Source organism: Lissotriton helveticus, chromosome 6 (assembly GCF_964261635.1).
Source record: "Lissotriton helveticus chromosome 6, aLisHel1.1, whole genome shotgun sequence".
Lineage (NCBI taxonomy): Eukaryota > Metazoa > Chordata > Amphibia > Caudata > Salamandridae > Lissotriton > Lissotriton helveticus.
The window spans coordinates 1,658,261,112-1,658,286,420 of NC_136067.1; the positions used below are offsets into that span (position 1 = coordinate 1,658,261,112).

At 45.5% G+C, this 25,309-nt stretch overlaps 1 protein-coding gene across 1 annotated transcript in view; it reads right to left on the reverse strand.

Moving 5' to 3' along the window:
• Positions 1-25,309, reverse strand: part of FERMT1 (FERM domain containing kindlin 1) — a 323,796-nt gene that overhangs the window by 190,485 nt on the left and 108,002 nt on the right. The window contains exons 5-6 of the mRNA XM_078649519.1: positions 23,425-23,638; positions 10,067-10,169 (exon numbers count right to left, since the gene is read on the reverse strand). Coding sequence (XP_078505645.1) covers positions 10,067-10,169; positions 23,425-23,638 — 317 coding nt within the window. The remainder of the gene's footprint in view (positions 1-10,066; positions 10,170-23,424; positions 23,639-25,309) is intronic.

The following is a 25,309-nucleotide window of genomic DNA, read 5'->3' on the forward strand; positions in this document are numbered from 1 at the left end:
AACTATATTTTCAACTTTGAGCTCTTACGTTAATTTTCAATACTTCATATGGTTTCTAATCATTGCATTTTTATTGTTTTAAGTAATTTCAGATAGGACCTTTCATTTCTTTATCAACACTACATGTATTTGTGTTTCAAGCACTTTTACCTTGCATTCTCTCACATTTTTCTCAAATTTTAAGCTTTTTGCTTCGCCAAGCTAGCATAAGGTAAGTCAGAGGATACTATTAGAAGTCTTTGGCTTCTAGGTGCATCCCTTACCAGTAGTGAGTGCTACCGGATCCTTGAGGTGCGGCAGGGGTGCGGGAGGTGGGGGGGGGAACAAAAATAAACTACTAACTTGAAATGGCCGTCGCGTCTCCTTTGTCCTCTATCCCTCAGACATCTTCCTGCACTCCAGGCCAGCAGCAGGAAGCCCCCGCCGTCCTCTCAGCCTCCCCATAGCCAATCACAACACTGCAATGCAGCATTGTGATTGGTCTGAACACCGTGGATCGGCACTCAGGCGGGGACTGAGAGGGTTTGCATGTCAATTATCAGGCTGTGTAATGCACCCTGGTGGGGAAGATGCAAACTGTGCATGACTGTTTGTACGGCCCAAGAGGGCTGGCCAAGCAGTCATGTGCACTTCAGGAGAAAAAAACACTCTTCTCCCTACTCTGCCAGCCCACCCCACCGAGAGCCACTGAAGTACATAGGAAAAATAAAATGAAAAACAAGTTATTATCTTTTTATTTTTCCTTTTGCACAGTGGGACGACGCTCCTCTGCCTTAGCGGAGGAGCCGCCGATGTCTCTTACAGTGATATATTATACATTGCCCTTAGACCACATATAGAGCCATGTTGATGCACCTGTCAGTGCCACTGTCTTCTCTCATCAGGATTTATTTAGGGGATGCCAAAGGTGCATGTTCTTTGAGAACACTTTTAAAGTTAGTGTACTCTGGAACACTAAGCACTGTCTTCTTCACTCATTAGGATTTCCTAAGAGGATGCCAAGAGCCACGTGGCACAAGCGTACAGATCCATTTTGCATGATAAAATATAAGGGGTGTAAAGCAAAACACACTGAGCGTCAGCAGAGGGCACATGGACTTTCGGCACCTCGAGAGAGATAGAAATCATCTGCTAATGGTAAAGTGATTTGCGAAATTCATTATTAATTCTTAATTCAAATCTGAAGGTAAAAAGATCACCAGAAAGCTAATTGGGGTTGAGATGCTGGTCACAAAATCAATGAAAACTGAAACACATAGTACAAAAAAAAGTGTGAAGAGGTAACAAAATAAAAACTATATCATAGAGAACTGGAAAACAACAGCGGGCCATTTCATGATAAAGAACTATAATATGAATTTTACTTCTATCTATAGAGCGATTCAATTGAAACCAAAATTCTCTGTCCATACCATTCTTACAACCCTTTTCCAGCTTTTATCTTCCTAAAAAATGGAGGAACTAAATTGCATAATTTCTATGACATTTTTCAAACTTTTCCTTTACATTCCCTATTAACATGAAATCACTCTATAAAGATCTTACTACACTCTCAAACATATAATCAGTTTTAGGAGGTGATGGTCACCTCAAAGGAAGGTGCAAATCCTATGCTTCGTATAGAAGTGCTTACATTGGTCATCTCCTACGGACTTGAGCTTTAAAATTCATCATCATATACTGGCTTGAGGGGCGTGGCTTGGATGCCGAGGAGACTGGCAGCGTGAGCCCGGAGCTCCACGCCCGATCCCGGCTGAAATCCTGATAAACGGCACGTAAACCAGCGGACAAGGAACCTCCTGTCAGCAGAGAACGTCGGAGGGGCGACGGAACCCCAGGGTTTGAGCTGATAGCCGCTCTGAAGCCTAGAAACCCACCGACGGGTCGATCGTGGGACGAGGAGCTGCGACCCAAAATGGCGGACGGCGATCGGGGCTGGCGCAGTTAAACGCCGAGGGAGAGTAGCACACATATCGCCGGAGACACCGAGGAAGTGGGAGACACCACCGGAGATACTCCTGCACGACTACAACGGCGGAGATCACAGTTACGGACCTTCGGGGGCAAAGCGGCGGCGCCGGGTGCCGGCAGCGGGGCTCCCCCACAAGCGTATATAAGATGGCGGTGGCCTCGGAAGTCGACGACTGAAGAGATTGCGCTGCAGGAGGGCCAGGGCAATAAAACACAGCGACCGTACTGCACGGGAGCCCACTGGTGAAGGTAACGCTCTGACCGCGGCATGGGAGGTACGTCCTACCTGGTGCCTAGTAGTGGGCGAGCTGACCGACAGTGGGAGAAAGACCACCTCTGCTGGCCGCCCGGAACCAGGGAGTGCGGAGTTGGGCGCTCCTGACGCTGTGGGACCTACTGAGCACTAGGAGTGACGGGCGCATTACCGAGGCTGAAGGTGCACGGAACCCCTTGGCAGGAGCGATATAGTGGCGGAATTGACACCACGCCACGGACAAAGCAGATGACGGCGGCGCAGCCCAGGGGGGCTATGAGGGGGGAGGCGCTCCGGTGAATACCTCCGCCGCCTGAGAGACCTGGAAGACGGTGGAGGCCCCGTGGGAGCCCCCGGTCCAGAGAGGGGGGGCCTCGCTGGCGGCGACTGAGCGGGCCGAGCTGGGACAGAGCAGATAGTTCCAGGGGGTCCGGAGGACAAGAAGGGCCGCGCGGGGAGCGGCAGCGTGAGCGGCCATATCCGGACTCGGCGGCACGCTCGGGGTGGACCACAGCAAGGCACTGCTAAGGACGGCGGAGGGCAGGACTGGAACTGACTGAAGGGAGGCCTACTACACTTTGGTCGACTGGGTCGGCCCGATAGGCGCTGGGTGGAAGGATGCTGTGAGGGGCCCCCCAGAACGGGTTTATAGCCGCGGGAAGAGGAGCTGACCGGTGGTTGCGAACCTGAAAGTGGGCCGGACAGAGCGGACTAAAGCCCGTGGTGCCCTTGGAGCAACCCGCTGAGGTGCTGCCGAGTCTACACCCCCAGGCAGGAGAACGGTGAGAGCGGCCTCCCCCCTCCCAGCCCTGAATCTCTGGGGAAAGGAGGCGCCGGCAGGCGACTGAACCGAGATGGGGAAGCCGAATAGAAGAATGGAAGGAGCTGCTACCTCTGAGACGGCAGACGGCACGGAGCAGGGCTCCACAGAATTACAACAAATGCAGGATCGAATATTAGAGGCTATCACGGCCACGAAAGAAGCTCTGCGACAGGATATAGCGCAAGTTGCAACAGGGCTGGGGCTCCTGCGAGTAGACCACGATAAATTGAAGGACCGGGTCAAGAGCACGGAGGTCACTCTACAAGAGATGGTACCGGAGCAAAAATCTATGGAAGGACGGTTGGGAGACGCTTTAGACCGGATACTAGTGCTGGAATGGCGGGCAGAGGACGCTGAAAATCGCAGTAGGCGCAATAACGTACGCTTGGTTGGCCTGCCAGAGAAAAAAGAAGGTGACGACATGGTGGGGTTTCTGGATAACTGGTTGAGGACAGAAGTGGCGCCAGAAGGGCTTTCACCTTTCTTCACGTTGGAACGGGCACACCGGGTCCCGGCTAGACCACCGAATCCGGGTCTTCCGCCCCGCCCAGTGGTGATAAAACTGCTGCACTATAAGGACAGGGACTGGTTGCTGCAAAGGGCCAGGGAAGCGGGCCCATTCCAAGTAGATAATAACAACGTGACAATGTTTCCGGACTTCACATTCGAAACACAGAAACTGCGAGCCTCCTTCTTGTCACTCAAGCGAGAACTGCGTGTGGAGGGTATAAAGTACTCACTCCTATTTCCGGCCAAGCTTAGAGTTGTGGTGGGTGACAGCGTACTCTTATTTCCCACATCAGCAGATGCCTGGGCGTGGTGGGATACTTACAAGGCCGGGACGGACGGAGCACAGATTAGAGCTGAGGAGGAGAAACGTGGACAGCCGACCTGAAAATCACAGAGAATCCGGAAGCACCGACAGAGAACTTGGTGGTGCCAGGGGCCCGGTGGTGACACCGCAAACATCAGGGGAAATTATAGAAGCTTGAGAGGGAAAGCGACCAGAACTGCCTGTACGGAGTCCCTGGGGGACCGACACCCTTTGATATCAATGACTATGGTGAAGCAGATCGGGACTCGTGAGTGATTATGGGGGGATTGAGGGGCGGGGGGATGGGACTGTGGTTGCCGTCCTTGGGGTCGCGTCACGCCCGTTGGCCCATAAGGCCACCGTAGTGGAGACTGCGGGTTAAAAGGGGTAGAGGTTGGGATAGCTGACCTTTTGTTGAAGTTTGGATGGGAGCTGATTTTGTAAAGTTAGGTCCTGTTCTGGGGGGAGTTGCCGAGAGTAGTTGGGGGGGCTCGAGGCGAGGGATGTAAGGGGTGGGGGACTGTTATGTGGGGGGGAGGGTTGGGTTGGGGGGAAACTTGCACAAGCGCCTGGGAGTGGACTGTTGACACTGTGAATTGGTTGTCATGGGACAATGGCTAGTTTAGGGGCATTGAAGTGTGTGACCTGGAACGTGCGAGGTCTGCACACTATGGCGAGAAGACACAAAGAGCATGCTTATTTAGTGCGTAGAGGAGTTCAGATTGCGTTGTTACAGGAAACGCACCTGATAAAACAGGAGGGAATAGCACTTCAGAGAAGGTGGAGAGGGCAACTGTTCAACACCACATACTCTGCATTTGCAAGGGGGGCACTGATTTGGATCCGAGCCGGGGTTCCTTTCCAAGCAACTAGACAAGTAATCGACCCGGAGGGCAGGTTGGTGGCTGTGGAGGGGAAGCTTAGGGGCCGAGACATAGTACTATGCAGTGTGTACGCACCCAATATTGATCAGCCAGCCTTTCTAACGAAGCTTTCAGGCACACTAGCGAGCTACTTGGCGGGCCCTATAGTCATGGGGGGAGATTTTAACTCAGTAGCAGACACCACATTGGACAGGTCCCACCCACCACTGGGAGCTTCGCCAGTGCATCGACTGGCGAAGCGCAGGCTTGACTGGCAGGAGAGATGGGAGTTGGTGGATGCTTGGAGGGCACTGAACCCGACGTTGAGAGATTACTCGTATTACTCCAGTTTGCACGATCTCCACGTTCGTCTGGACGTGTTTTTGTGCTCCCCGCTCGTGGTCTCTACTGTGACAAATGCTGAATATTTGACTCGCACGTTGTCCGACCACAATCCCCTCTTATTGAAGTTCAACTGGATGACCGAGACCTCACGAGTCCCAACATGGCAGTTACGACCGGAAACCATGGATGACCTACTGTTCAGGGAAGCGCTTGGGGAGAGAATCACTCAATACTTTGAGGAGAATAGTGGTACCACGTCCTCCAGAGCGATGGAGTGGAATGCCTTCAAGGTTGTCATCAGAGGTCATTGTATCGGGAAATATGCGGGAGTCCGTAAGACGCTCTTAGACGACTTGGATAAGGCTGAAAGAGCGCTGCGAAACATCGAGTTGGCACGTCCTAACCATCCCGAGCTGCAGGAAGCTGTTAGCGAGGCCAAGGAAGCGGTAGCGGTAGAAATGGAACGGCTCCGGAGTTTTGATCATAAGACCTATCTCACGAGGGCGCTAGCCGAGGGGGACAAGGCAGGGACGCTGCTAGTCTGGCTGGCTAATCCAACTAGGCGTAGTCACCCGATCTTGGCCGTAGAGGAAGAAGGGGGAGGTGTCTGCACTACCCAAGCAGAGATTTTGGACAGTTTTCGGTCATACTATGAAAGACTATACGAGACCGGATTAGAGGGTCAGGGGTCTGAGATTGACACCTTTTTGGAGGGACTGCAATTGCCACAGATGGATCGAGAACAATCAGACGAATTGGGCAGAGACATTACCTTGGGGGAAATAGGGAGTGCGGTGAAGCAGATGGCTCGAAACAAGACTCCGGGACTGGATGGCTTACCCATAGAGTTTTACAGTAAATACCTGGAGCAATTAGCTCCGCGGCTTCAAGCAGTATATAAGAAAGCTAGGTCGAGAGGGAGGTTGCCTCAGTCCATGTGCGAAGCATTAATGATCCCGTTGCTGAAGCCAGGGAGGGAGAGTAGGAACCTGGCGTCTTATCGACCGCTGTCCATGTTGACGACGGACTATAAAATCCTGAGCAAAATACTGGCCAATAGACTGCTGAGCCACATGACGAAGTTGGTCCACAGTGATCAATCCGGCTTCATTCCAACGCGGAACACCACCATTAATATTCGACGGTTGATACGACTAATGGGTGACCAGCAATCAGAGACGAGCGTGCCCTTGGTGTTGTCCGTTGATATTGAAAAGGCGTTCGACAGTTTGGAATGGGAATATCTCTACAGGGTCATGAAGTGGTTCGGCCTGGGAGATGGATATATAGGTTGGACCAAAGTGTTGTACACGTCGGCGACAGCGCGGGTCAGGATAGGCTCCCTAATCTCGAGCCAATATCAAGTGGGTCGTGGTACTAGACAGGGATGCTCGTTATCTCCTCTGCTGTTTGCATTGGCGATGGAACTGTTTGCGGCGGAAGCACGGTCGAGACGATACTATTAGGGACTAGTTCACAGGGGACGCTGGCAGGCTATCTCGCTGTATGCGGACGACCTTTTATTATTTCTGGAGGATGCGGGTGAGGCGCTAGCGGGAGCTGAAAGGCTTCTCGAACTTTTTGGCAGGCTATCAGGACTAAAGGTTAATTGGGCCAAATCCTGTTTATTCCCACTTCGACAGAGAGAGACGCGGCCTACTAACCGCCCCCTACTCAAATGGGAGCCTACTTGTTTGAAATACCTGGGAGTATACGTGTACCATTCGGCGGCAGATATGCTAGAGGGCAACGTGGGCCGTTGTGTCCGGGCGTTGAGGGGAAATATGACCTTTTGGGCCACTCTTCCGCTCTCGGTGACGGGCCGTATCGCCTTACTGAAAATGGTGGCCCTACCGCGTCTCCTCTACTACTTCCGTACGTTACCGGTGTGGATACCGGGCTCTGTCTTTCGGCAGTTGAGATCGTTGATGATATCGTTCCCATGGGGTACGGGCAGGCGTAGAGTAGCGTTGGATACGTTGATTAGACCAAAAGATGAGGGGGGCATGGCAGTGCCAGATTTTGAGTTTTATTATTTGGCGTCCCAACTGCAGGTCTTCACGTAGGAGGTGGCAAGGGTGTACCGAGGCCCGGAACAAGAAAGGGACGGAGGTGTCCCCGGACATGTGCTTGCGTACATAACTCTACAGCAGAGGCTCCTCATTCGAGATCTCCTCCTAGAGGAGCAGACGTTCAGGCTCTGTTGGAATCGAGCGCGGCGAAGAGCGGGGTTAAGACGTATGTATGCTCCTGAGATACCGTTGGGAATGGTGACAGCACTGCCCCACGGCGGCGACTGGTCGCGGCTACAGGGGTGGGAAGATGCAGGGCTGCAGATGCTGGGAGACCTGTATGAGGACGGGGTATTGCTACCGTATCAGACCTTGCAGGACCGATTCGACCTACCTAGAGGAGATTATCTGATGCACGCCGCTGTGACCAGAGCCATGCAGGCGCACTGGGGGGTAGGGCTGCAGGAGCCCACCACGTCCATCGCCTGCCAATACACTATGATGGCGGCTGCCACTCATAAGGCAGTGACCTGCCTCTACTCTCGAATGTTGCGAGAAACGTTACAACCGCTGACTACACTGAAGGCCAAATGGGAAACAGATCTCCAGCTAGAGATCCCTGACACGACTTGGGTGCAGCTGCTGAGGAGAGCAAGGAAGAGTACGAGGAATGGACGCTTTCAATTGATACATTTTTATATCCTCCACAGGGCCTACCTCACACCGGGAAAAATTGGGAAATATTTTGGAGTGGAAAGTGCAGCCTGCCCCAGATGTAACACAGTGGGGGCGGATCTAGGCCACATATTGTGGGACTGCCCGCATTTCCAAGATTATTGGCGGGAGATTGGAGAGACATTGAATACGGTAACAGACAGGGAGTTGCAATATACTAAGGCGATAGGGGTGTTGCATTGGTTTCCGCATACGCCCAGGAATAAGGTCACTAGTCAGTTTATAGATATGGGGTTAATATTGGCTAAGAGGGAAATAACTAGAAATTGGAAATCAAAGAAGGGACCCACGTATGATCGTTGGTTCAATGAATGTCTTAAATGGGCGGCGAGCGAAAGTACGTTAAGATATCAACTGGCCCGCCGCAAAGCTGACGAGAAGGCGCTAGAAAGGGCAACAGCATGGGAGGCACTAGTGCAGGTGCTCCGAGATAGTACTATGGGGGAGGACGAAGGGTACTCTAACTCAGGACCTGAAGATCCCACAGACGCACCAGGGGCACACTCTTTGTGAATGACACGTCCCTCCTGGTAGTGACCACACACCTTAGCTAACGGCGCATCCGGGCGTAGGCGCAGGCGGGGGGAGGGGGGAGTTGGGAAGTTGGGGGGGAGGAGAGGTTAGGGGAGGGGGAGGGGGTAAAATGGAAAAGCAGATTGTAGACATTCTGACAAGAGGAAGCACAGTACTCAGGGGTTGCTGGGAGGCGTGAATTGATGTTTGATGCCGCCCGACCTCCGGGGTGTGGGCCATTTGGCTGTGTAGTTGGGTCACCCAAACGGACAATACGCGAGAGTGATGGCTGTGGAAAGTACTCATCAATGTATGGAATATGTAAGATTTGAATCTGCAATAAAAACGATGTTATAAAAAAAAATCATATACTGGCTTGAGAAATATGCAGTAAGCCATTGGAAAAAATTAATGTAGCAATATTTATTATCCAAAAACGTGGTTGCTGCTCTTTTTTCAGTAGAGGGATCTGTACTTGAAACTCTCCACTTCCCGCCTTCCATCCCCTCCACATTAGGCTCTCACATTTCTGTGCTTCAGGCAAAAGCTGAAGACTAATTTTTAGGTTGAGCCTGGGCAGCGCTTGCGCTGCTCTGCGATGCATGCTGTATTCGAGTATGTACTTGAAGCCCCGTCCACTCTCCCTCCATATTTGTCATTGGCTTCTGTCATTGTCCCTCGTAAATGCTGACTTCTGGTTCGTGGATAGGCTTGTTAGTCCCTCCTTAGTACCGCCTTGTCTTCATTTGTAACCTCCCATTAGGACTTTTACTTCTGTTGTTACATAGTATGACTTGTTTAGTCTGTATGCACCATTTTTTGTAAATCGTTTCTCCTACTGCAGGCAGGACATGCTTTCCTGCAACATTCAGCACGCAATGCGTGCTTTCACTTTCAAAGCAGCCCGGGACAATGGCAGCCGGTTCTTTGAAATGAAATAGGTCTCACATATATAAGAGTTACAGCTATTGGCATTGTAAACAATAATGCCTTTTATTAATGTATTAATTATCAAAAAAGATAATTAAAAGGCATTGTCATTTAAAATGCCAATACCTTAAACTCTTTCAAATGTGAGACCTATTGCATTGCAAATGCTTGTTTGGATTAAGCAGCAGACTCGTCAAGTAAATGGTGCCACTGTGTGTCATATGATATCAGCTCTCTTTACCTAATGACTAGGTCAACTGCGGATATCACAAGGTGCATTAATTGGTGAGCCGGAAACCATTGCAAAGAGAGGGGTTTCAGCTCATATGGGTTAGTGGTGTGAAGCGGATGACTGTCTGGATTTTTGCTACCTCCCCAGAACATCAGTGGCATCCTCAGAAGGTTTTGTTTGTGTTTTAGGGAGGTGTGGAGTGGATATCAGTCAGTGTTTGGAATAAAGCCCTGCCTCATCTCCATGACCACACCCCTTCTTCTTCTCTCTCACATGGTGAACATTGTTTCCAAATTAGCATGCCTGAGGCAAAATGACTAAGATTAACACAAACAGACCCACTTGGAGTACTGCACACTATATAAACACCACTGCTTACTTATTCCATGATGTGTAGCTCTATGACACAGTATAAAGCTTCTTCCGACTGCATTAAATTTAAATGTCAAATGTGTTAATATCTCACCAGGTTGTGGCGCAAAGCAAAGGTACAATCAACAACGTGACATAATATAACAGGTGAATATTCATAACAAAAATGCAAACATGCAGAGGAAAATAAGGCATCAACTTACTTTTGGATTTAAATCAAAGAAACTGTAGTATTTAAAACGCAGTAACAACTGATCATCTTCTTGGATGTCCTGCTCCATGAGTGATCGAGAGGAATCAAGCCAACTGCATGCATAAAAACAAAAACACACTTTGATAAACTGCTTTGTTACATACAACCGCCGCATCACATAGACAAACTTGATTTAAATATAGATGAACTTTAAACTATTCTTTCAGAACCTGTAAAGGTTCCTTTCTTATTGAACTTTGATCAAGGTCAACGTAAGAGCTAAAGGCCATAAAGCAAGGAAGGTGCAGTAGACCTGGTCCAACTTTTTTGTCTGACTCTTCAGACTCCTGACATTTTGAGAGTTGAGGGTTTTTGATTTGCATATTTTCTTAAGTTTACTTGAAGTTGGCACAAACTGGCCTATACAGCATTATCAGCATCCACAATAAAATGCACTAGAGTTTCAAAGAAAGAGGGTGAACTTATACCTATCTGCCGGATGGGGGGTGCTTAATTTGAGCCGGTGGTTGCAGATGGGGTCCATCAGCACTCATTTTTGGGGACCAGCACTTATCTTTCCTCATCAGACTTTCACCCAGAGAAATAGAGAAAAATTGCAAAATGGGGAAAGGAGAAGGAAGCAAAAGACTGAAAAACAGTGACAAAGAAAGAAAGCAAGGATGAAAAAGAACTTGAAAGACTAAGATAAATGGGCTGGTAGTGTCTGGTGGTGAATGAAAGGGCCATGAGCTGGAATCAAGACCACCCAGCCTTAGTATTTGGCAACCATGACATTCTATGGTGCAGGCAGCGGGGTTTCTGAGCTAAACACTAGGCAAGGGCACTTATTCTTTTACAAACTAAGGGGCATATTTACAATAAACTGGAGGAGCACAGTGTAGCTCCGAAATTACTAACGCCACACTCTGACAGTTTCCAAACGCAGGGATGTGCTGTGCGACACACCCCTGCCTTTCCCCTAGTGCTGGCGCTTAATTAAGCTGCCTAGCACCAACGCAGTCACCCTTGCACTATGTTGCGGGGAATGATTGTTCACGTGCAGGAAGGGGCGCCTTCCTCCACATGAACAATCACTAGTGGTGATTTGCTGTTAAATAATGAGGAGAAATTAATAATTTTTCCTTGTTTTGTCATGTAGTTCCTATAAAACTATACAGGATCTGCGCGTTTGGACAGCATACACTGTAGGATTGGTGTCAAACTAATTCTGAACACCCCCACTGTGTATGTTGGCCTCTTGGATCAGCTAGCTCACAGTGCCACTAGAATCTACTCTTACCAAGGAGAGAATAGTTTTCGGCAACCATTGAACATGACTACCCTGATCCCTCAGGACTGTGGAAACAATGTACTACTTTTTGCTCAGTAACTCGTGCTTACTTAGTCTGTCTCCTAGAGATACACAGAATAAACAGGCTGGGCGTTTTCAATAAGTATTTACAGAACAGTTGTTATTCTGGTGTAAAATAAATGAGCTGCAACAACCGTTGACAGTAAAATATATGAATGATCAGCAGTACTATAAAAGTAAATGGATGGTAAAGTTCTACCATCTTGCAGTAATCATGAATACATACAAGTATATGAAATACATGATAATAAAAAGATGCATACTCCTACAATGCCTCCCTAACTATTTGTACCTAAGTGTACCTAGCAAGTGTGTAGGTGTTAAGCCAAGAATCCCTCTAGGATAAAGTCAACCCTCATTACCTGAAGTGAGAGTCTGTGGGGCCCGCACTGGTCTCGAGTTGGACACCCCGCGAGGGATGTGTTTAGACCACTGCGAGCTGGAGTGCCTGCATGCAAGAACCTCAGCATCTCTGGTCAGTGTGTAGGCTGGGAAGTCCTGGTCTCCTCTGCCTATCTTAGCAAGATGTGTTGTATATATACACACCCATAGGTCTCCCCAGGGGTCCTACATCGCTGTAATACTGTGTCTGACTTAGGATGATGTTGGGCATGAACTTTATACATAAATATTATACAGGAGATGGTAGTCCTGCTGCACTTCCAAGAATCCTCATGCATAATGTATGAGATTTCAAAATAGGGGAAACCCGCGTTCTGAATGTAGTGTTGGAGCTAGGTAAAAGGTCAGTCCCTGTAAACCGTTATAAGTATAATGTAGGGAAGGACATAGGTAAAGGGTTACGATGTTACCTGGACCTATATCAGGGTACCTATATGGAATATAACAGTTTTGCCGAGTTAAAAGAAGGTTTTCCCTGGTGATGATCTAGTGGTGATAAGCTCTATTAAATATGCCCCTAAGTACTGCAGATGGGCTCTACACCTATTGTGTTCCAACAACCATTCGTGTGAGAACGTTTGTAAGTCAATTACATGAATCTTTAGAAGATACACAGCTTTAGTTAGTGATCACAATTCGCATAGCAAGCATTGCCTCTAATGTCTGCAATATAGACTCTAGCTTGCTTAAGGGATCAATAAAGCTAATTGAAGCATCAGGGCAGTTTGAGCTAAATAACTACTAGCTTATGCTATCAAGCTAAAGGGAAAATTACAAAACACTGAACAGCAACAGGTGGGGTGGCACCAGGGCCATGGTAGGAGAGGGGCCTACTGCACCATAATGATAGTTTTTTTCACTACCAGATCAAGGAATGGTATATAATTTTCCTTGCATTAAGGCCTACAGCATCCTTGCTATGTCATTGAAAGTGTTGTTTCAGGATTTTGTGAAGAAGAGAGTCTCAATGTTCGGGCAAATGCATCCACACATCGGACCGCAAATTAAAAACTAAACTATGATGGATGAAAGTCAATTATTAGTCAGAATGTGGTAACTACCCATCTTGAGTAAAATCGCAATCCCTCTCAGGGTAAACCATTAAAGTCACTAAATTAATCTGTCATGAACTCCCTGGTAGTTATGCAGACTGGTTTAACTTAAGGTAATGTATAAAGTATTTATGCAGTGTAAAAACATAACGTTATAATACAACACAATAAAAATACCAAACCAAGTTAATGCTAATAAATATAAGGATACCAAAATAGCAAAATCCAATAAGAGGAAACCAAGATATGAATTTTTTTAAGTTTTAAATCAAAAAAGCACCAAAATAGCATTAAGTGCCAACCTAAGTCAACTGGTTACTGTAGACCTGGATCTGGAGCAATTTGAGGCTGACCGCGATGGAGTGCGGGACAGATACAGACACTAGATTCGACTCGTTTGGAGGTTTCACCTTGGGACTTAGTCTCAAAGAGGGAATTAAAAAATCTGCAGACAGCAAGGCAACAGTCTACAGCTGAAGTGTGCTCCACAAGGTTGAATATCTGTTGGGCGCAGTAATAATAAAGTAGTTGGTTCTGGCAGGATGAGCTCAGAGCAGGAAAAATTTGAGGTCCCCTTCTCAGAACACTACTGTATGTGAGGAAGAACAGAAGAGGACAAGCCCAGTTCAGTAGTGTTCTGAGGAGTGTGCCAGGGGATGCCAAATGTATGCCTGGCAGTAGGTGGTGGGTGGAGAAGACTCCTGGTCCCCCTAACCAATAGGGTGAAATTCTCAGAGTCAACCCTGCCTACTATTGCAGTAGTTCCTCCCTGCCTTACTGCAAACAATCCCAGTGTATCCTTCACTCCTTGAATCCAAAATGGTGATACACTTTTCCCCTTCTGAGGAGCCTGTCAGCCCACCAAGAGCTGTGGCCAAGGTAATGAGAAGCCCCTTCTCTCTGGTCACTCAAAACCAGTTCTGGGGCAGCTCTCTCCTCACTGGGTTTTGTGCCTGTCCGACTATGAGGACAAAAGTAGGTGCCTGTCCAGTTGCCACCTGACATCTGCCTGCGACATGGGAGCCCCCTTTGAAGTCAAGTAAGTTCCTGGGCACAACCCAAATGGCCATCCTGTCAGAGGAACAAAAACTCCTCCCCACACCTAGGCTTTTGGTCTTTGTCACTGCTCTGGGAAGAGTTTTCACACTTCATTCAGGGCCATTCACCAGCTAGGTGACAATTGGAAGGTTTATGTATATTAGCTTGCAGTAGTTTCAGGAAGGTAAAAGGTAATTTCTAAAATAAAGTTATGTTTCCTTAATTTTTATGAACAAATCGACTTCACCATTAAGTTGGGCTTTAATAAATATTCAAAATAGCCGTTGAATTGTTTCTCTAGATGGTATCTACCTTGAGATAGCAGAATTAATGGATAATATTGCCTCCCAATGTTTCTCTATGGGTCAACCAGCCTCCTTACTGTGGAAAAAGATTTTGGGTTTTAGCCACTGCAAAGATATGATAACATAAAATTTCTACATGTCTTACTTTTAAATACTATACACCCTCTAAAGCCTACATAGGGGTGACCTGTTAATATTGCAAAGTAAGGTTTTGACCTTGGGTTATTTTGTTATGTCCAATTGCAGTTTTTACACTGGTACAGTCAGGAAACAATGTTAGGGCTGAAGCCATGTTTGCACTGCCACTGAAGTGGATGGCACAATAGGTGCAGTAGTCCTCTAGTGGTATTTAACTTTCATATGCTTGGTACACTTTGTACCATGTACTGGGGCATATGGGCAAGCTAAATATACAAATTAGCAGTTTGCCAATTCAACCATGGCTAAAGGCAGAGCCCGGGTACTTTACTACTGGTTAGCAGGGCTAAGGTGCAAAGAGTTCTAAAGCCAGCAAAACAAACTGGGAAAGAATCTGTGAGGAAATCACGCAAATGATGGTCATTTCATTCAATGCTTAGTATCCAATGGAATGCTTGGACTGCTTTTGCTGAGTCTCACGACAATGACCCAACACCTGTTGAAACTAACATAACTATGTCACAAGATATTGCTTTGCTAAATCAGCACTATTATTCAAAACTGGCATATGCAGAAACCATGGAGTGAGTTTCTACTGCATTAATATAGTGTACCTTTACAAGACAGAATAATCCAGAAAATACACCACAAAAGCACTTGTATTTACACAAAGCTCTAAATATATCTATCTATATGAATAGCCTTATTTCTCTCTCGCTCTCTCTCTATATATATTCTATTTATATTCATATGAAAATACTGATGTTGGGAGTTCAGGATTGAAATCCGGATGTCCTTGAACCAAATTTGTAGCTTAGCCAGAATACATCTGCCTAATATCAAACACAGACTAGACACGACACCTGATGGCACATATGTAGATTTTGTGTTATCGGGTCACACAAAGCACAAGGAGACACGAGACAAGGCACTAACCCAGACATTGCTTATTATCAAACTAAACAAAAAAAACACAGAAAAGAGACCAGGCCACACCCATTACAGACAACACAGAAAGAAACCAAACCAACATGGTAATGTAAATCCAGACACCCTTTTGCAAAACATCAGATACAACACCCAAAGCAAAACGCCTCCGATACACCCCTTTTCCGACTTTTAATCCTGTCAAGGTGGACCACTAATAAAGGAGTTCAGGTGGCACCACCTTAGGCAGTTTTATCTTCTTTCTGCACCAGTGATCTCTCACACGGGAAAGCTTTCCCCTTTTTTCTTTTCCGTTCCTTCTTTTTTTACCTCTCAAAAAAAATTGCACTCCGCCCAGTGTGCACCTGGGCATTGTAAGCGGTCCTATGATGAAACATGCCACTATATAGTGGGTGAGGGCAGTATTTTAAAATCTGTTGATTTCCCCTATATTCCTCTTCTTTAACCTCTTCCCTATGTTCTCTTTTGGATAGAGACAAGGACAGAATAATTCACGGCAGGGTCTCTTTTGTGATGTTATTTAGTCCTTCTCTTTTTGTGAGTTTTGATACTTTTGTGAGGGGAGTTATAGAATGCTCACTCCCTTGTCTCTCTTTCTGTGGTTTTGGATAACAAAAGACCAGACTTGACAAAATTATTCATAGTGTAGTTCAAAAAGGTAACATTCTCACATAAGAAACTGTGATATATCATCGCTCTGCCTGTTTAAACTGGTTTTGAGTCAATAATTCCATCTTCGTATTTATATTGTCTGAATAACTGATGGCTGGTTGGTGGGAAAATAGAATTTTTCTAAGAAAACTCATGTGAAATTATTTTCAGTGTGACTACTTGTGAGGAAATGGTCATTTTGGTAGTTGTTCATTGTCACTATGTGTTACTGCTGTGTTTTCCAAAATGTATTTTTAGTGGTTTTGACCACCTATTGCAATTCACAGAGACACATTATCAAATAGATTGCATTTTCAATGTTTCAACTGGCGTGTTTGTGAAGTATAAAAAAGGTGTTCATACCGGGTCAGTCTCTAGCAACTGCCACACAGGTAGCTCTCAGTTATTGTTTGTAAGTTCCATCTTGTGGAACGTGATTGCCATATCAAATTTCTTTTAGTTCTGGTGTGGGCCAAATCATTTTTCAATTTTATCCCCTGTTTGAAGGCAAATAAAGATGTATTGTAAGTGTTGGCACCGATATTAAGTATACACCAGCGTTTATTGATGATTTCCGTCAATGTATCAGGTTAATGAGACTAGGTGGAGTTTGTTACTGTGTGGTTGTATTCCAGATTCTAAAAGGGCTTTACAGTTGTTATTCTGTGTTCATCTCTATGACCTTTTGATCAGTTTCTTTGGGTAACATTTTTCAAAAAGTTTATTTGATACACCGTTGGCCTGGTCTTCAAAGCTACAATTGACAGTGCAATTATGCCTTTAACTGAAGTATTGGCTGAGTAAGAAGTTTGCTCTGAGAGATTGAGGGTTGAAGCTATCGAACCGCAGAAATGCGTTGTGATCTGTCAGTTTGTGGTATAATTCATCTTGGAATAAACCATTTGAATGCATGATTATTAGGTCCAAGAATGCTAAATTTGCCTGGCTTACAGTAAACCTCCAATGGGGCTTGTGTGTTAATCCAATGTACGTTAGTGGATTTTGATTCATTGCTTGACCATATGATCACTATCTTATCAATATAACAATCCCGCAACTTTAGATATTCATGGTATGTATTTGTCAGGATACTTCCAACCTGGCAATTCACACTTTGTGAAATGCAGAGCTAACTCCACAATCCTACTGGGGGTTATCCAGTATTCTTAGGAAGAAGGGAGTGGGACAAGAGAAAGAGAGACACTTTATATCATCATACACCTGATTGCACAGCTAGCCTTAATCTGCAACATTGCAACATTGCTTTCTAAAAAGCAGGAGACTTTTAGTACAACTATAGATTATTCAGTGTTGTTTTAGCTTGAGGTGATGCCTATGATATATACTTGACCATTCTTTTGAGATAAAATATAATTACATTTTTATATATTAACTGAATAATCATAAGGATGACAATAAGATTGTTTACCAACAAGTGCTACAGAAAAAATTAGGAAAAACTTTTCATGCTTTATTTTTGTTCATGGTGACAAGTGGATACCTACAACATGAAAGCACTTGTTAGTACTGAATTTGTCGTTTCTAACACTGGTGATAGATTTACTCACTATCTTTCATCTAAGCACAAGCTATAACAATACTTCTTTGGTAATATATTTCCTTTAGAGTATGCATTTGTTCTTAATCCACACAAGTGATTCCTTGCTGAGCAAAGAGTGCAATGGACTTCATAATCCTATTGATGACTCTTGTGGACAAAACAGTGCTATCGATTAAGTAATTTCTATTACAACTCCTTTGAATACTAATAAGTGCTATAAAGTTTGAAATCCCTTCGGATGCCCCCGTGTGAAGCAAACTAGTGCAAGTCTATTCTTGAAAGATACTACTCTCGTACCCCAAAGTATTTGTCAACTTTATGGTAAATTAGTTAACAGGATTCTAACAAGACTCAGTGGCAATAGCTAAATAGCATGATTGCCTAGCAAGAGCGCTATGGATCATGAGGAATGTGATTCTGAACTTCAAGATGGCCACCACCTTAAGTGAGTCTTGTGGGAGTCTTACGGGCTCATGGGACATATAATCCTTTTTATCTTTATGCGGGTGTTTCACAAAAAGAGTCTTTCTAAGATGTGAGGCTTCTGTCCATGTGCACTCAGACCTTGTAAACCTTTCCATCCTCCTCCACTCCTGAATATATAAACACTCTTAAGCATGTCTTGTGGAAACAAAACTCATGAGTTTTGGAGAATGTTGTCATGTGAAAACAGTGTTGAATTGTAATCATTCCCTATGATGTACCCTGCCAGGATTTATGGATTGATGCATTTTGTTTGTGATTCAAAGTTGTGAACATAGAGGCAGGGCAGACTTGGAGGAAAGGTGCTGCCCAGGATGACCTTTGATCCTTAAGAATGGATGGCATAGTTCTTACACGAGACCTCAAGAAAAGTCAAAAAAGTTCAACAACTGTTCTAGAACTGAAGTAACACTTGAGGCAATTGGTAATTTGGGCGGGGGCACTGTGGTTTATGTATAATGGGTACAGTATGAAAGAAGTGTATCTTCAGATTTTCGCTGTGAAATATTCAGATTCCAGTTTAGTTATCCATCTCTGACAACCTCACGAGTAAGACTTTTGATCAGACTGTAACATTAATTCATTGAGCATTTAGATCCCAGTTTGGAACCATTTCAGATCAGTGTTTGGTTCACCCTGATTCACAGTGGTTTGATCATCAAAATAAAATCTCAATTGGAAAATCAGAGTTCACACCTCTTTGTGAAAAAATCATGTTGAGGGGTAAGTCCTTATTCAGAGCCCTCAATCAATCAATCAATCATGCCATTTGTATAGCGCACTACTCACCCGGGAGGGTCTCATGGCGCTTGGGGGGAGGGGTATGCTACTGCTCGAACAGCCAGGTCTTAAGTTGTTTCCTGAAGGCGAGATGGTCCTGGGTCAGCCGAAGGTGGATGGGGAGGGAGTTCCAAGTCTTGGCAGCCAGGTAAGAGAAGGATCTTCCTCCGGCGGTGGCTCTTCGGATGCGTGGTATGGCTGCGAGGGCGAGGCTGGTGGACCGTAGCTGGCGGTTGGGCGTGTAGAAGGTCAGGCGGTCGTTGAGGTACTTGGGGCCCAGGTCGTGGAGAGACTTGTGTGCGTGGGTGAGGAGCCGGAACGTGATCCTCTTGTCGACGGGGAGCCAGTGCAGGTTCCTCAGGTGGCTGGAGATGTGGCTGCGTTGGGGGACATCCAGGATGAGTCGGGCGGAGGCGTTCTGGATGCGCTGGAGTCTTTTCTGTAGCTTGGCTGTGGTTCTGGCATAGAGGGCGTTTCCGTAGTCCAGTCGGCTGGTGACGAGTGCCTGGGTGACAGTCTTCCTGGTCTCGGTCGGGATCCAGCGGAAGATCTTGCGAAGCATACGCAGGGTGTAGAAGCACGATGAGGAGACGGCGTTGACTTGTCTGGTCATCGAGAGGGAGGGGTCCAGGATGAAGCCCAGGTTGTGTGCGTGGTCGGTTGGCTTGGGTGCGGTGCCCAGGGCTGGGGGCCACCAGGAGTCGTCCCAGGCAGAGGGCGAAGATCCCAGGATGAGGACTTCCGTCTTGTCCGAGTTCAGTTTCAGGCGGCTGTCCTTCATCCACTCGGCGACGTCTTTCATCCCTTCGTGTAGGCAGGTTCTGGCGGTGTCGGGGTCTCTGGTGAGGGAGAGGATCAGCTGGGTGTCGTCGGCGTAAGAGATGATGTTGAGGTTGTGCTGGCGTGCGATGGCTGCGAGAGGTTTCATGTAGATGTTGAAGAGGGTGGGGCTGAGTGAAGATCCTTGCGGGACGCCGCAGATGACTTCGGTGGCCTCGGAGCGAAACGGGGGGAGGCGGACTCTTTGTGTTCTTCCGGCGAGGAACGAGATGATCCACTCCAGTGCCTTCTCTTGGATACCGATGTTGCTGAGGCGCTGGACTAGGGTGCGGTGGCAGACCGTGTCGAACGCAGCGGAGAGGTCCAGGAGGATGAGGGCCACTGTTTCCCCCTTGTCGAGCAGGGTCCGGATGTCGTCGGTGGCTGCGATGAGGGCGGTCTCGGTGCTGTGGTTGGCTCTGAAGCCGGACTGCGAGGGGTCGAGGGATCCGTTCGTCTCGAGGAAGGCGGTCAGCTGTCTGTTGATGATCTTCTCGATGACTTTAGCAGGAAAAGGGAGGAGCGAGATGGGGCGGAAGTTTTTGAGATCGGTGGGGTCCGCTGTAGGTTTCTTCCGGAGGGCGCTGATCTCGGCGTGCTTCCAGCTCTCCGGGAAGGTGGCGGTGTTGAAGGAGGCGTTGATGATGTTCCGGAGTTGGGGTGCGATGGTGGAGTCGGCCTTGTTGAAGACGTGGTGTGGGCAGGGGTCGGTCGGTGATCCGGAGTGGTTGGTGTTCATCTTGCGGGCTGTGTCTTCGGTGGTCACCATGGTCCAGGTGCGAAGGGTGGCGGTGGGGGGTGTTGGTTCGACGGTTGGGTGCGTGGGTGGGGTGCTGAAGCTGTTGTGGATGTCGGCGATCTTGCGGTGGAAGAATGAGGCGAGGGAGTCGCAGAGGTCTTGTGACGGAGTGATGTCGTTGGTGCCGGTGCTGGGGTTGGAGAACTCCTTGACGATAGTGAAGAGCTCTTTGCTGTCGTGGGCGTTGTTGTCCAGTCGTTCCTTCAGGGATTTCTTCTTGGTGGTGCGGATGAGCTGGTGGTGCTTGCGGGTAGCGTGTTTGAGGGCGGTCATGTTGTCGGTGGTCCGGTCGAGGAGCCAGGCTTTCTCGAGGGTGCGGCAGGTCTTCTTGGAGTCCTTGAGGTCGTCGGTGAACCAGGATGCCTTCTTGCTTCTGGGTCTGCTGGGAGGGTTCTTTAGTGGCGCGAGGTCGTCGGCGCAGGCGGTCAGCCACTGAGTTATTTTTCAGACAAAGGGAATGAAATCAAGATTGACTACTAGGTCTAACCCTGACCCATACTATCCTGTTGTTTCCTACCCTTTCTCCATGTTATGCATTGGGAATACAATGCAATTTGTATTTGTGATGGTTTTTTTACAGCCCTTTTCCTCTGTTGCTGCCATTTCCTAAAAGCAGCTGTTAATTCCTTAAGAAAAAAGAGGCCAAGTTTGTTGTTTGGAAATTCATTCTTGCTGCTCCACTTGTCAGAGCTAAATGTCCAATTCAAAGCAGTATACCTTCTTCTGTCCTTTGAATTTAATTTTGTTGTTGTTGTTGCTGGTTTTCGTATTTATCAATAGTACTTGGTGGGATGTTTTTCATGAGATAATGTGTTTATTTCGTTCTTTAACTTACTGATCTTTAATGTATTGACTTTGAGTTGATAGGAAATTCGTTGTGTTGTGACATTTTCTTTTTTAATTCCATCGATCTTATTTTAGAGTTGGCTATCTGAACAGATATTTTGAAATTGGTCTCTTTAGCAAGGATTTTAATTAGCATAGCAATAAAAATGTGTTGGTAATTTGGATAAACCAATTGAAGGTACATTTTAAAGTGATGTATGTGTAGGTGCTTTGACACACAAATACTCTTATCATGATGGCCCCACATATTGGGATCTTTATTTGATTCCCTTTGACAAGAGATAATATTTCACAATCATTGGCATCTGATAATGTCTGTGTAATGTTCATATTTCCCAGTAGAGAAAGAGCTGTGAATAAGGAAGTAACCATGAAATCATTGTATGTTAAACCTAGTTGTTCAGCCACGTTTGAAAGTTTCACAAGAGGTGTTCTGAAACAACATTTATGCATTTATTATCAAATCAAGTTTTTGGACTGGTCCGTATATCAGTTGGTTCTCCCATGGCGGACCTGCTTCACGTGTCAATATAACCGACAAGGAGACATTTCTTTTTTTTTAAGTACAGTCATTCGACCTTCTCAGCACACAGCAATGGACAAAAAGTACGACCAGGTGTCCAGAATACAGGGGGAGAGACTATAGAGGGAGTTATTTTGCATTAGGCAGGGTTATCTCAACAAACCTTATTGTTTACACAGAGGCAGGCTCTTTTACACAGGACCTCTTTCCAGAAAAGTCTGGTCACAATATGGTGGTGCACAATTTGTGGCCACTTTAAAACTAACCACTTTTTCTGGCCTTCTTTTGAGCAAGGTTTGTCAGACTGTCTTAGACTGTGCGTTCTGGAGGTGTTTTAAAATAGGAATAGAAACCAAGTGATAAATGTTAATAATGATAATGGACAGTTTTGTTTTTGCCAACTGACTTTACTTAACACAGATTTCATTTATTGATTAGAAATGTTTTCAGCATTTTATGTGTTTACATGGCTCTGGATTTAGTATATTGATAGCAGTGAAAAATAAAGCCCAGTAAGTTTCCAATCTAGGATGCTAGTTGTTAGGAGGTATTGGATGCATGCACTTACATAAGTACTCTCTACCATTCTTTCCAGGGACATTGGGAGTCACTGACGGATTCAGTGACTAAAGAGTGTCTAAATGTCAATTTCTTTGATACGGTTATGTAACTCGGAGTTGACTTGCAATATGTTTTTAAGGTACAGCAGATGGTATTTTAGTTCTGATACGTGATCACACCATTACCCATCTTCCAAATAGATTAACTCGTCGATGCTGCTTGATATGAACATTTACAGATATGCTAAATAAATGTGGGAACTATAGTATGAAAGTAAACAATATACACCTAGTAATTTGTTGCAAAAAATATTATAATCACTTTAATAAAAGTAACTTCCAAAAATGGCTAGAGTTCAGCATGTGTGCTAACATACAGAGTCCTGCATTTGTGTAATAAACTGTGGATGTGTAAAAAATGGACATACTGCCATAAATGTTTCTTTTCTAATAAAAACTGTTGATATGTGGGAAACAATTTTGGAGAGCTGAAAATCTAGTTCTTATTTTCATTATTTAGAAAGGCACTCTGCTTTGAGATCTGCCTTTCAAACTTGAGACACCACAACCCAACCATAATAACTTATGTCAGTAGAATAGCTATGCGATTCTCTTTTTCGGGTGACTAATAATGTCACAATTAGAGTGCATAAGGACATTTAGAGACAGTCATTTATACATATATTACAGGCGTCCACAATATATAGGCAGCCTACAATGTTTCACAGTATACAATACAGTAAGTGCAATCTGGTTTAATTTTTCAAACATAGAAAAGTCACATATGAGCAAAGTAGACTTCCCAGGTATGAAATTACATCCCCAAAGCCTAGAACTCCTTGACCTACTAATGTTTTTATCACATATGTGTTTCTGATACAACATAATGAGGCACAATGATCTGTGATGTATTTAAAAAGAATGTTTGAAAATTACATAATTGCTTGATTTATAAATGAGCAAATACATTGAAAGTACTACTGTATAATTCCCTCACAGCAAGAGTTGCAACTACTTTAATTCATGACTTCACAATACTGTTCTTAAAAATACCTATTCGAATGTGCTTTCTAATATAAAATAATCCTTACCCTGCATTGAGATCTGCTTTCTTTAGTAAAGTACGAGGTTGGTACATTTCATTGAGTTTCTCTGGAGGACAGTTGGGCTGGCTGAATGATAATATATTACAGTTCTGCTCAGTCAGGGGGCTGTCACCGAACCATGTGATTGTTGCAGAGGCTGGTGTTCCATTGACCGGGTCATACATGGGAGTCATGGTTTTACTGTACAGTCCGGGACTGGCTGCAAATGGATAGTTACAGGTCAGCACAATGTCCCAAAGAGTGTTCACAGCACACTGAATTCAGAGATTTCAAAGAAAGTAAACAGTGCTACAGTAGATGTTACTTGACAGATTCACATACACAATAAGTTCTTTATATTTGTTAAATACAATTGACTTATTTTCTATCTAAGTTTTCAAGGACATATGCTGCCCTAGAAAACAAAATCTTCCCACAGCCCCCTGGCATTTCAGACACACTTGCTGCTGGCAGGAATAACCTGGAAAAGATTTATGTAGACAGTGCCCTACGCAGCAGTCCAATATATTCTAGTTGTCGTACCAGCCCTGGAAGGAGGTCTAAATGAGCTGATTTTATGAAGGCAGGAAAATTTGTTCTATTACAACATCCATGTTGTGAAATGTTTTATAAATCCAATTGAGAGGACTGCTTAAATACTAGAGAGAGAAAGAGCGACTGGTTATACTGGACATGTCCAATGGCCTTAGGACTCAGGGTTGGATGAATGTGATAGACTATCTCACCTCCCATAAGCAAATATCACAGGGTTTGTGACTACAAATTGCCTTTTTGGTATGTTTTCTAAACATTTTGCAAGTTTTAAAAGCATTCAAACTCGCAAAATGTATCTAATCGCAATTAGGAAGAGGCATCAAAGGTCGTTCCTTCAGAATTGTGATTCAATATCGTATGTATTAATGGTTTGTGACCACAATTGCTTTTGCAAATTATTGATCAGTTATCAACACCTCAAAGGAGGTGGTAACTGATTTGCAAAGAGGAAGATGTACCCTTGGGACACCATCCAGTTTGTATTGGCACGTTTGGGGAAGTAGGTAGTGGTCCAGAAGACCACTGCCTGCCCCCCCTCCAATAAATTTTCTCAAACAGGAAAGCAATGGTTAGCTTCAGGAAAACAGAGACATTTCTCCTTTGGGAATAAAAACAAAGGGATGTCAGTCTGCTGTTCCTTGCATGACAACCTCCCCATGTTTGTAGACATCACAGTTGGTCACAAATAGTGACCTGCCTAATATTCAAAAAGCAGGTCATTCTGTAACTCCCTGCAACTGGATATATTGCAATGCAACATATTAGTACACGGGTCGCATCACAAAAATCAAAAATGTGGTGCATATGGTCAGTGATCAATTAGCGAGCAATTTTTTCAACCAGACATTTGATGAATCTGGCCAATAGTTCAGACCCTGCGGATAGAATACATTTTCTGCTCCACTTACCTTCTGAGGCACGAGGTGAGGCTGTTGAGGAAGGTTGAGAAGCATGTCCTTCAACAAAAATGGTGGGCATAGGCTTGAGTTGCAGGAGAGATAGGTACATTTCATTTTTATCATTAAAAGGTGAAAAAGCATACAGGCCTTCCGATTTACTGCAAAATAGGACAATCCTTCAATAGTCTGGGTTCAGCTTCCATCTTGAAGGGATTAGTGGAATCAGCTGAGTGTTTGTGCCTCCACATTTTGACTGTGACAAGACTGATAGTAACAAAGAAAAGGGTGTGAACTAAATCTCTTTCCGAGCTTTCCATTTCATGATGGCAGATTGTGAAAGTGCACTACTGTGTTTGTATAAATCACCATTCCTTGAAGGGCTGGAATACAAAATATTAACATTTCCCTAAAGAAATAGATCAACTATTTCAGAGTCA